We start from the raw sequence: 10,431 nt of genomic DNA on the forward strand, positions 1-10,431 counted from the left end.
AGCTCTGCCTCTTTCAGCAGATTGGGGCAGTCCGTTATGTGACTGGTTAGATCTTCTCCTCAAGTCTTCACCTCTGGTCTTTCTGATGCGGGTCTATCACCACTTGTATGGTGAGCAGGTGGCTTCGTTGATGGTGTCCCACCTGCGTGCTTCATCTCGGCGGCAGTATGAAGTTTCCTGGAGGTCCTTCCATTACTTCTTGTCCCTTCATAGGTTTACTTCTGTCTCTGATAGGGTTGTCTTAACCTTTCTTTTATGGTTATTCCTGGACTGTCATCTTATGCCGAATACTGTTGCTGTTTCGCAAGCAGTCTCGCACCTTGCCTGAGCCATCCTGGTCATTGGACCGGGTGCTCTTTTTTCTCTTATCTCGCGGTTTGTGGTGGTCCCTACGGTTCATGATTGTTTATCGAAAGCTCTTTTCTTGTCTTTTTGGCGTTGGCCTCTGGGGGTTGGGTCGGGGATGTCGTGCTCTCCTCCAGCACAGGGGTTTCTGCTCTTTTGGTCCTGGTGGTAGGTTTGTTTGTTTGCGGCTGTCTCCTTCTTTTCTGGCGAAGAGTGAGACTGCTGCTTTCCGGAGGGGTCCTTGGGTTGTTGATGCTTGGTTGGTCAGGCCGAGAGTGCATCATGTGTTGTGTCTTGTTGCGGCTGTCTGCTATTACCTGTGTGTTTACTAGTTGTGTTTACTAGTTGTGTTTTTGCGGGGGTTGAGCTTTGCTCTTTCGGCCCGCCTCTCAACTGTCAATCAACTGTTTACTAACTACTTTTTTTTTTTTTCCAACATCACACACACACACACACCCCAGGAAGCAGCCCGTGACAGCTGACTAACTCCCAGGTACCTATTTACTGCTAGGTAACAGGGGCACTTAGGGTGAAAGAAACTTTGCCCATTTGTTTCTGCCTCGTGCTGGAATCGAACCCGCGCCACAGAATTACGAGTCCTGCGCGCTATCCACCAGGCTACGAGGCCTGGTGGCCTCGTGTGTGCCACGGTCTCGGTGACCAGGAATGCACTTTTGGTTGACGCAGTTTTCCTTCTTCCATGTTCAGGTCTCGCAGGTCATCCGCAGGGTTATTTGGTCCAGCCAGCCTGTGGTCTATCCTCGTGCCGACGATGTTCGTAAGTTTTCTGCGCTGGCTGCCTTCTTCGGTAACATGTCCTGGACTGTCATTCAGGCACAGGGTTTTTTAGATGTCGATTAGGGTCCTGGCCGCTCGCTACCTTGTCAACGTTCCTGGGTAATGTGGTGACGTCATACTCATTTGCTCGTTTTCATTTGGGGAGTGCTGTCCACTCGTTCAGCTCTTTTTAGCAATGATTTCACCAGAATAGGGGTTTGTTTTAGGGCGCTTACCTTTCTGGATACCTGACCCGGTCGATGGCAGACAGAATGCTTCCAATCACACGGGGGTTTCTATAGGCCATTGCTCCTCATGTCTCTCTGAGGGGACCAGGTTCTGGCTCATGGTCCCCGGTAGGCCTAGAACTCCATGCACATTGACTGATGCCAGAAATCTAATATATCCATGTCAGCCTGGATAGCTCGGGAGCCTCCGGGTCTCACCCAGAAAATGGTGTTTCATTACATTCAACGCTGAGTTTTTTACCCATGGTTTAACCTGGGAAGGCAGGTTGAAGCTATGGGTAACATTAGCTTCCACCTGCTAGTGTACTTATATAGTATTGTATTATATGTTGACACTGGGCAAACTACAACGTCCTTTGTTTCTATCTCTTCTCTCTTTAATTATATTTGTTTATTTTGTATGGACTTTCTGCACAGTTTTACTAGGTTTTGAGAACGATCTTGGATCCTTCATGCTCCTCTTGCTGGTTTGAGCACACCAGATTCTGGTCCTGATGTCCAGTAGGCCTGGAAGTGTTGTGGATGTCTCGGGAGTACCAACACAAATCGGTACTCCCAAATCGGAAAACTGCTATATCCATTATATTCCTTGTAATTATTGCATCCTGTGTTCATTACGGCACTCTGACAGTTTACCTCACTTGATAGTTTAAAATCAAAGCATTTCTGTGGGGAGCCCCTACAGCTCCCTGGAGCTTATTGGGCTGTAACGTACGATTATGTTACATTGTTGGGTAGATTAGATACACAGTGTTTAGTAAGTTTCATATTTATTTAGTAGTTCTGGATACAGCAGTGTCACAGACGTTGAGACGGAGCTTGGAGCAGAGCAGAGAGCTGAGTGTGGCCGGAGTCGCGGAGCTCTATGTGGGAGAGCGTTGTAGCTGGATGCGGTCCTAGTCTGTTGCCTCTTCTGTGTCGAAACTGTAGCGTCTTAAAGACGATTAGAACTGCCTACGCCGAGTGCTACATTCTTGACTGGAAGTTGTATTGTCGTGTATTCTCATATCGCTTCCTTATATTTGGTGACTACCCCTCACCTTTCTCTACTAGGATAGGAGGATGTGAGAACTGTTACTTGTAATTAGGGATAGGATTATACTTTGTAGTTAGTGCTAATTAGTTACGCCATTAAGATAATGAGATAATGGAGCGAGTATAAGGATTACTCGCTACAGTGCTAATGAAGGTTATATTAGACCGGGACATTAGCTATGGAGTTCAGACCTACCAGGGACCAGCGCCAGAACCTGGCCCCTTCAGAGAGGTTTCAGAGAGCAATGGCCCTGGAAAACCCCATTGTGGTTGGGGTTTTTCCTTATCTGCCATTGACCGGGGTTAGGCACCCAGAAAGATAGGCATAACATAACAAACCCCACATGGTAAGAAACTAAAAAAAAAAAAAGAACAGAGAGGTAGAAACTCCCTATAATCAAAAGGAAACAATCAAACAATCAATTATCACAATTTACTGCCGTGCCAGTCGTCTGCACACCCCTCCCCTCCCCTCCCCTCCCCAGGAGGGGGAGGGGAGCCCCGGACCTCACCGCGCCGGCTGCCTTCAATTCGTAAGCTAGTGTCAACTGGGATAGACGCTTCCCTGGCCTCAAATTCCTGAGTGGTGTTTGCCTGTGTGGCGTTCTCTGCTGTCTTTGTGTGGTGTGCGATGGCCAGGAGTACCTTATCAGTGCCTGGGCTGCATGCGCTTAGGGGCTTCCTTCCCTAGGCGCCCTGTGAGTACTGCCCCTGCGTGTCAGGATTATCTTGCCTAGGGGCATTCGGGAACCGCTCCCGTAGGGGTTCTTGCTGCACGGCATTTGCCTCGCCCTTGGGGCCAGCTGGGGCTTGGAGCCCTTGTTTGGCCTTGGGTAGGGAGTGGTGTTGTGCTGGTTAGGGCGTCAAGGTCTTGCGCGACCTGCCACCTAAGCGACGACCGGTTCCTGTTGCCTCTGGGGACGGTGTACTTTTGCAGGGTTTTTCTTTTTTGTTTTTGTTTGCCTAGTGGAGGCTCTGCTTCATGGGTCTATAGTTCCCCTGATATTGTTTTGGTGGCCCTCTGCTAGGCCCCCGTGCTTGTACATGTCCCAGGGGTTTTCAGTGTTATCATCTACCCCTTGTTTTGTTTGGGTTTCTTAACCTGTTAGCAACACCTTGCCCGGGATTACCGTAGTCGTTACCCTACGGGCCCTGGAAACCCCTGTCAGGGCTCGGTGGACCCATGGATGCGTCTCCCGAGTTCCAGCCTGCCTTGTGCGGGTTTGAAGGTTGCAGTGTGCCCTTGTCTCAGGGTGACAGTCATCTGTTTTGCCTCTGTCATGCTGCCTGTTGGTACATTGACACCTTTGACCTGGAGTCTTGCGAGTCGTGTTCTCTGCTTGTGCTCCAGTTTTACTTTGAGGATGTTCCTTTAGGGTACAGGCAGCATCAGCGTTGCATGTTTAATTTACGGTTACTGCCACACGCTAGGTTCGTTTCCCACCCGAAAGCCCCGAGGCTGCCCCGTTTTGGTTTTAGGGACCCCTGACCTGAGGGCGTTAGTCGCTTCGGCTTTGGCTCCTTTTGCGCTCCCAGTCCTTCCCCTGTAGTTCTTCCTGCACCTCCCCTCCCCCTGTGTCTGGCTCCAAAACGTCTGAGGGTTTAGGCCTCGGCACAGGGTTTAGTTGGTAATGAGACTCTGGCTGCCTCGGGGGCTGCCTCATCCGGGTCGGGGACGGAGGTACTTGAGCCAATTCCTCCTGCCGAGGCTTCTGGGTCCCACCAGCAGACCCCCTTCTTGTCTGCCTTTGTCTTGGACTCTGCCTTTTCTTCAGGGGTAGAGGGTTTGGAGGACGGCTCTGCCCCGGGTCCCGACGTGGGGAATCCGGGGGCTGGAAAGGAGTCAACCTGGGAACCTTGGGCCCCCCCTTTGATCCCGCTTGGGTGCTTTTGCCTTCCTTGCAGGGCTTATTGTTGCAGGGGGGAGGGCTTTTCTTATCCCCCTTCTCTGTATGAGTATGATTTGGGTTCGGCTCCTCCCCGGGTTCGGTTTCGGGCTCTTTTGGGTATCTCGGCTCCCTCTTTCCAGAGGTTTTCTACTTCCCGTATCTCCGCGAAGGTAGCTCGGGAAGCTCTTGCTGCATACCTCTTGCAAGACCCGGGTTATGCCTCTGTGATGGATCTGTCCTCATTTGAGTTCGGTTCTTCTTTCCGTTTTTGGGTGCGTTTGGAGGTCCCGAAGTCTTCCTGGCTGGCAGACTTCCCTTTCTTTTCGTTAGGGGCGTGGCGTGGGTTCTGTCGGACCTGCACGCTTGATTAGTGGGAAACTTTTACTTTTATGCAGATTAACCTGCAGGGCGAGTTTGAGCACCTTAATGCGTGCTTGTTCGCTCCCGTCCTTTCTCGGGATGTTGGCCTTTTCCAGCTTCTCGTGCAGGTTCCTCAGCTTTCGGCTTCATTGGTTGAGGAGGATTTGCGCGCCCGTGGCCATTTGGCTTCGGTCTTACTTTTCTTTTTCCTTCACGAGCTGTCTTTTGCCTGGCTTCAAGAGGATGTGGGAGCGTTGACTGAAGGGCCTTCGTCTGGGGTGCTGACTTCGGGAGCTAGGGCGTCGGTTGCACTGTTGATGCTCTTTGCGCCCATCCTGCAGGAAGCGGTGTCTGTTTTTTTTGCATTTCGCCTCGCGTGCCGTCAGGCGGTGCTCACCCTCTCTTTGGTATTCGCTTGGGCCCTAGTTCTTAGGTCTCTGTTTTGTCTGTTGCTGTTTGCAGAGACTGCGGTCTCTCTGTTTCTGCAAGCGGCTTCGTCTAGTTGTCGTCCTATGGCCGACTTGTTGATTGTCCGAGGCGGTCGTTCTCGGCAGTTTCGGAGGAGTCGTGCCAGGGTTCCGGGTTCCGCTGGTCGAGGTGGGCTATTGGTGCCAGTTTCTGAGGCATTGTTCCCTTCATGGCCAGCGTCGTCTGGTCGGCGCGGTGATCGCCCTGTTCGACGTTTGGGTTCTTGTAAGCAGCGTCGGCCCTTTTGCGGTTCGCCTCGTTGATGGGGCAATGGGGGGGGGAGGCTCGCTCTGTTTGCCCACGCTTGGTCTCACGATTTGTGAACCTTTTCGGTCGTGTCATCTGGCCTGCAGTGGCGTTGGGCGACTCATCCTCCTTTGGGGGTTTTGGGGCTAATAGGGCAGGTTTCTTCTCCTGCGCTTCATCAAGTCGTCTTGGACGAAGCGCATGAGAAGAAACCTGCTCTTTTCTCCCCAAAACCCCCAAAGGAGGATGAGTCACTCAACTCATGGGTGTGGTCGAAACGACTCCGTCCCTCAGTTAGGTTTCCCGTCTGTTTCCTGTGCCAAAACGGGACTGTGCGGATCTGAGGTTCATTCTGAACTTGTCCCGTCTGAACCCCTGGATTCCTTGGCCCACCTTTCGGATGGATGACTACTCTGTCTCAGGTCCGGCTTCTGTTTGAGCCGGGTGCCTGGATGGTGTCCCTGGACCTCAAGGACGCCTATTGGCACGCTTCTATTCATCAGGGGTTTAGGGGCTGGTTAGGTTTCATGGCGGTGTGTCACGCTTACCTCTTTCGATGCCTACCTTTTATCTTGAATCTGGCACCTCGTGTTTTCACGCGTCTGACCCAGGTTATGGTGACCCGTCTGCATCTTCTAGGGATTCGAGTTTTGGCCTACCTCGATGACTGGCTAGTGTGGGCTCCCAGTCGGTCAGCTTGTCTGCTTGCCAGGGATATAGTTCTTTCCCAGCTCACCAGGTTCAGGTTCCTGGTGAACTGGAGGAAGTCCCATCTGGTTCCGTCCCATGTTCGGACCTGGCTGGGTCTTGTTTGGGATTCTCGAACCGTGTCCTTGTCTCTCCCTCCAGAGGCGTTGCTGTGGCTGCGGGACCGCCGTCGGCTGTTTCTGAGTGGGTCCCGGGTCACTCAGCGGTTGCTCAAGTGGTTGTGAGGGAGTCTGAACTTCGCAGTGCTATTCTACCTGCCTGGTCGGGTTTGGCTTCGACGTCTGCTTTGGTTCCTTCATGGACATCTCTTCCACCTCTCTCGCGATCGTTGGGTTCATCCTCCGGGGGCCTTGTGTTGGTTGCTGCATCACCGGCTTCGTCTTCGGGGTTTTCGGGGTTCTGTGCCTTGGCGCTATCCCGAGCCCTCGCTCGATGTGTTCTCGGACGTGTCGTCTCTCGGCTGGGGCTTTGTGACCAGTGTTCACCAGGCAGGCCAGGGACGGTGGGGCCCGTCCTTCCGTCAGGCTCACAGCACGATTCGGGAGTTCGCGGCAGTCTGGTTCGTGCTTCGGAACCATTCGCCTCCATTCAGACTGTTCTCTAGTGGTTCATTGCTTGAACCGCGGAGGTTCTCTTCGGTCCTTGGCTCTTTGGGCTGGTCCCTTCGAGTGGTTCGTCTGCTGGATTCTCGTGGTTTGGCTCTCCATGCGGTTCATGTCCGGGGTGTGTCCAATGTTGTAGCGGGCGGTCTGCCTCGCTTCAATCCCCTGTCCATGGAATGGATGGTCGACGACGACTCGTTTCGTTGGATCTGCCAGACGTAAGGTCTCCCAGACGTGGACCTCTTCGCGTCGGCTTGGTCTCGGCGTCTCCCAATCTATGTGACGCCCTTCCCCGACTGCGAGGCGTTCGCGGTGGATGCCTTTCGGCAGGACTGGTCGAGATGGGGTTACCTGTACCTCTTCACCTCGGTCCAGCTGTTGCTTTGGGTTCTGAATCGGTTGGAGACATTCCCAGGGAGAGTAGTCCTTGTGGCCCCTTGGTGGCCGGCCCACCCAGCCTTGGTTTCTGGTGCTTTTGGCTCAGTGTCCGAACCCGGGACGTTTCCTGCGGCTCCGCCTCTTTCACGAGGGCAACCCGGTCCAGTACGGGGCTGGTTCGACCTTCTCCTCTGCTCTTTTTGTCTCGTCTTTTTGACGCGGGTGTATCACCATTTCTATGGTGATCAGGTGGCTTCGTTGATGGTGTCCCACCTGAAAGCTTCATCTCGGCGACAGTATGAAGTTTCCTGGCGTTCTTTTCTCCCATTTTCTGGCTCTTCGTAGGTTGTCTTTTCTTTCGGATTAGGTTGCCTTGTCCTTTCATTCTTGGCTTTTTCAGGACCGTCATTTGATGCCTAATACTGTCGCCTCGTATCGTGCGGCGCTGGCGGGGAAGCTGCTGAAGCTAACGTTCGGGGTGGAAGTCACATCCTTCCCGTTCCGTAAGCTTTCTCGTGTTATGTTTCACCTCCGGCCTGCTCATGCGCCGCCTGAGCCGTTCTGGTCCTTGGACAGGGTGCTCTCCTATCTTTCCTCTTCTTGGTTTGTAGTGGCCCCTTCGGTTCCAGATTGTTTTTTCAAGGCTTTGTTTTTGTTGGCAATGGCCTCTGGGGGCCGGGTAGGGGAGCTTCATGCTCTCCTCCGGCACAGGGGTTTCTGCTCTTTTGGTCCTGAGGGTAGGTTTGTCTGTTTGCAGCCTTCTTCATCTTTTCTGGCGAAGAACGAGACGGCTGCTTTCCGGAGGGGTCCGTGGGTCATTGATGCTTGATTGGTTCAGCCGGGGGTGCATCATGTGTTGTGTCCAGTTGCAGCTCTTCGCCGTTACCTGTGCACTTCAGCTGGGGTGGCTGGGGATGTGCTTTGGATTGACCCGGTTTCCCTCGTTCCCTGTTCTAGGGCTCGGGTCTCCCAGGTTGTCCGCAGGGTTATTAAGTCTAGCCAGCCTGCGGTCTATCATCGCGCCCATGACGTTCGGAAGTTTGCAGCTTTGGCTGCCGTGTTTGGTAGCATGTCTTGGGCTCATATTCGGGCGCATGGATTTTGGAAGTCGAACAGAGTCCTGGCCGCCCGTTATTTGGTGAACGTACCTGCTCCTCGGCATTCTTGTGTTGCTTTTGGTCGCAGGTTGCAGCCAGTTGTCTCGACTTCGCGTTGAGGAGTTTGTGTCCGTCGCCTCCCGGGTAAGTCCCTATTTTTCTTCTCTTTGGGTATGTAGCTCCAGGGAGCCGTAGGGGCTCCCCACAGGAAACCAGCGTTGAATGTAATGAAACGCCATTTTCTGGGTGAGCCCCAGACGCTGCCTGGCTACCCTCCCTCCCATCCGGTCGGCGTTTTTTTTTTTTTTTTTTTTGCGTTGGTTGAAGTCTAGTTTCCGAACTGAAGGCAGCCGGAGCAGTGAGGTTCGGGGCCCCCCTCCCCCTCCCAGGAAGGGGTGGGCTGCACGGATGACCAGCGTGGCAGTAAATTGTGATAATTGATTGTTTCCTTGGGATTGTAGGGAGTGTCTACCTCTCTGTTCGTTTTTTTAGTTTCCTACCATGTGGGGTTTGTTTTGTTATGCCTACCTTTCTGGGTGCCTTACCCCAGTCGATGGCAGATAAGTAAAACCCCCAACCACAATGGGGTTTTCCAGGGCCATTGCTCCCTGAAACCTCTCTGAAGGGGCGAGGTTCTGGCGCTGGTCCCTGGTAGGTCTGAACTCCATAACTAATGTCCTGGTCTAACATAACATACACTAGCCTGATAAGCTCCAGGGAGCCGTAGGGGCTCCCCCAGAAAATGGCATTTCATTACATTCAACGCTGGTGTTTTAGTTTGACAATATTTTGCTTGTGCCACGATGCTCTTTAGTGCAGGAGCATACTTTATACTGTATGTAAATAGAATATATTTGATGAAATTTACAATGCTTTTTCAGACACTTCAGCCTCAGCCATTGGAAGTTGGTGGTTGTCCCTTTACCAGCTATAGTGAAGATGAGCTGTCTGATTTATTTAACCCTCTTCTAGAAAACCACCTGGAGATGCAGGAAGCTGTAACAAAAGAAGTCAAAGCAGGGAGACCGAGTGCAGCTTGCAAAATTTTATTAGCACGAACAATATTTCTACGCAGTGAAGACAGTAGAAGGAGCAATAAAAAGGAGAAGCTTCTTCATGCATTTGATAAAGGAAATATTCAAGATTTGGAGGAAGTCAAGTACAAGCTACAGTGTACAGCCAATTTAACAGATAGTGCAGTTGTTGGCCTAAAACATAGTGAAATCATTCATAATATAGAACATCCCAGCAAAAGCTATACTGATAAAGAAAAGAGAACTGATTTACAGCTTAAAATCCCCCACTGTAAGAGCCAGCATTTTAAACATTTATCTCCAGCCACAAAATGTACTGAAGTAAATGAGTTGACATATATTGAAAATCATAACTTGCAAAATTTTCATACGGATACCACAATAGCTAGTTGTAATGGTATGAGAAATCAATTCCATGAATGTTTGTGTGATATAGAAGATATAAGTGAGGTATTACCAGAGTGCAATTTTTCACGGCCTTCACATTATTATTTAAAAGCAAAGTATGAAAGTATACTCTAAAGTCTTTATTCAAACTTTAAATGTTTTCTTACTTTTGAGAGGATTAAATATTCAAATTTGTGCAATACTGGTGATGACATGATTGAATAATGAGCTTGAAATGCTTATTATTGTTTGAAGACAAATATTTTTACAACCTTTTCAGGTAATGGATGGTTTTCTGTGGGGAGCCCTGTCATCTCCCTGAAGCTGTCCTTCCGATCAAGGGCCATACTATTTGAGTGTCATCAGTCGCGGAGTTCTTGTATGCCTACCACGAGCCAGAATCTGCCCCCCCCCCCCCCTCAGAGACGCACGGAGCAATGGCCCATGAGCACTTTACATATAAAGTCTGTCATCTTGCCATCATCCAGGGAAGCAACCAAAAAGGTAGGCGAATCAAAACAGATTACTACCTGGTTGAACAATGCGACCTACACACTCAAAATATCAAAAGAACTCCCACGCAAAGAATATAAATAAGCAAAACTTTGTCCAACTAACCGCCTCTTGTTAGCATCACTTCCTCCTCCCTGTTGGGGGAAGGGGGAGCAGGCCCGGGTGAGATGCGCCACCACCAGTAAGTTCTTGACAGATGTGATGTGCCGAGTGGTCGCAGTTGCTCTGGCTACATGTTCTCATTTTGTTGAGCCTTGACAGACATATGGATCCCTGGAAGTGGATCTCTTTGCGTCAGCTTGGCCTCGGCAGCTTCCTTTGTTCGTGGTGCCATTCCACGATTG

At 51.2% G+C, this 10,431-nt stretch overlaps 1 protein-coding gene across 1 annotated transcript in view; it reads left to right on the top strand.

Annotated features, from left to right (window-relative positions):
• The window catches only part of LOC138357939 (uncharacterized), an 83,638-nt gene extending 73,929 nt beyond the window's left edge, over window positions 1-9,709 (top strand). The window contains exon 6 of the mRNA XM_069315123.1: window positions 9,035-9,709. Coding sequence (XP_069171224.1) covers window positions 9,035-9,709 — 675 coding nt within the window. The remainder of the gene's footprint in view (window positions 1-9,034) is intronic.
• The last annotated feature ends 722 nt before the right edge of the window (window positions 9,710-10,431 follow it).

Source organism: Procambarus clarkii, chromosome 7 (genome assembly GCF_040958095.1).
Source record: "Procambarus clarkii isolate CNS0578487 chromosome 7, FALCON_Pclarkii_2.0, whole genome shotgun sequence".
Lineage (NCBI taxonomy): Eukaryota > Metazoa > Arthropoda > Malacostraca > Decapoda > Cambaridae > Procambarus > Procambarus clarkii.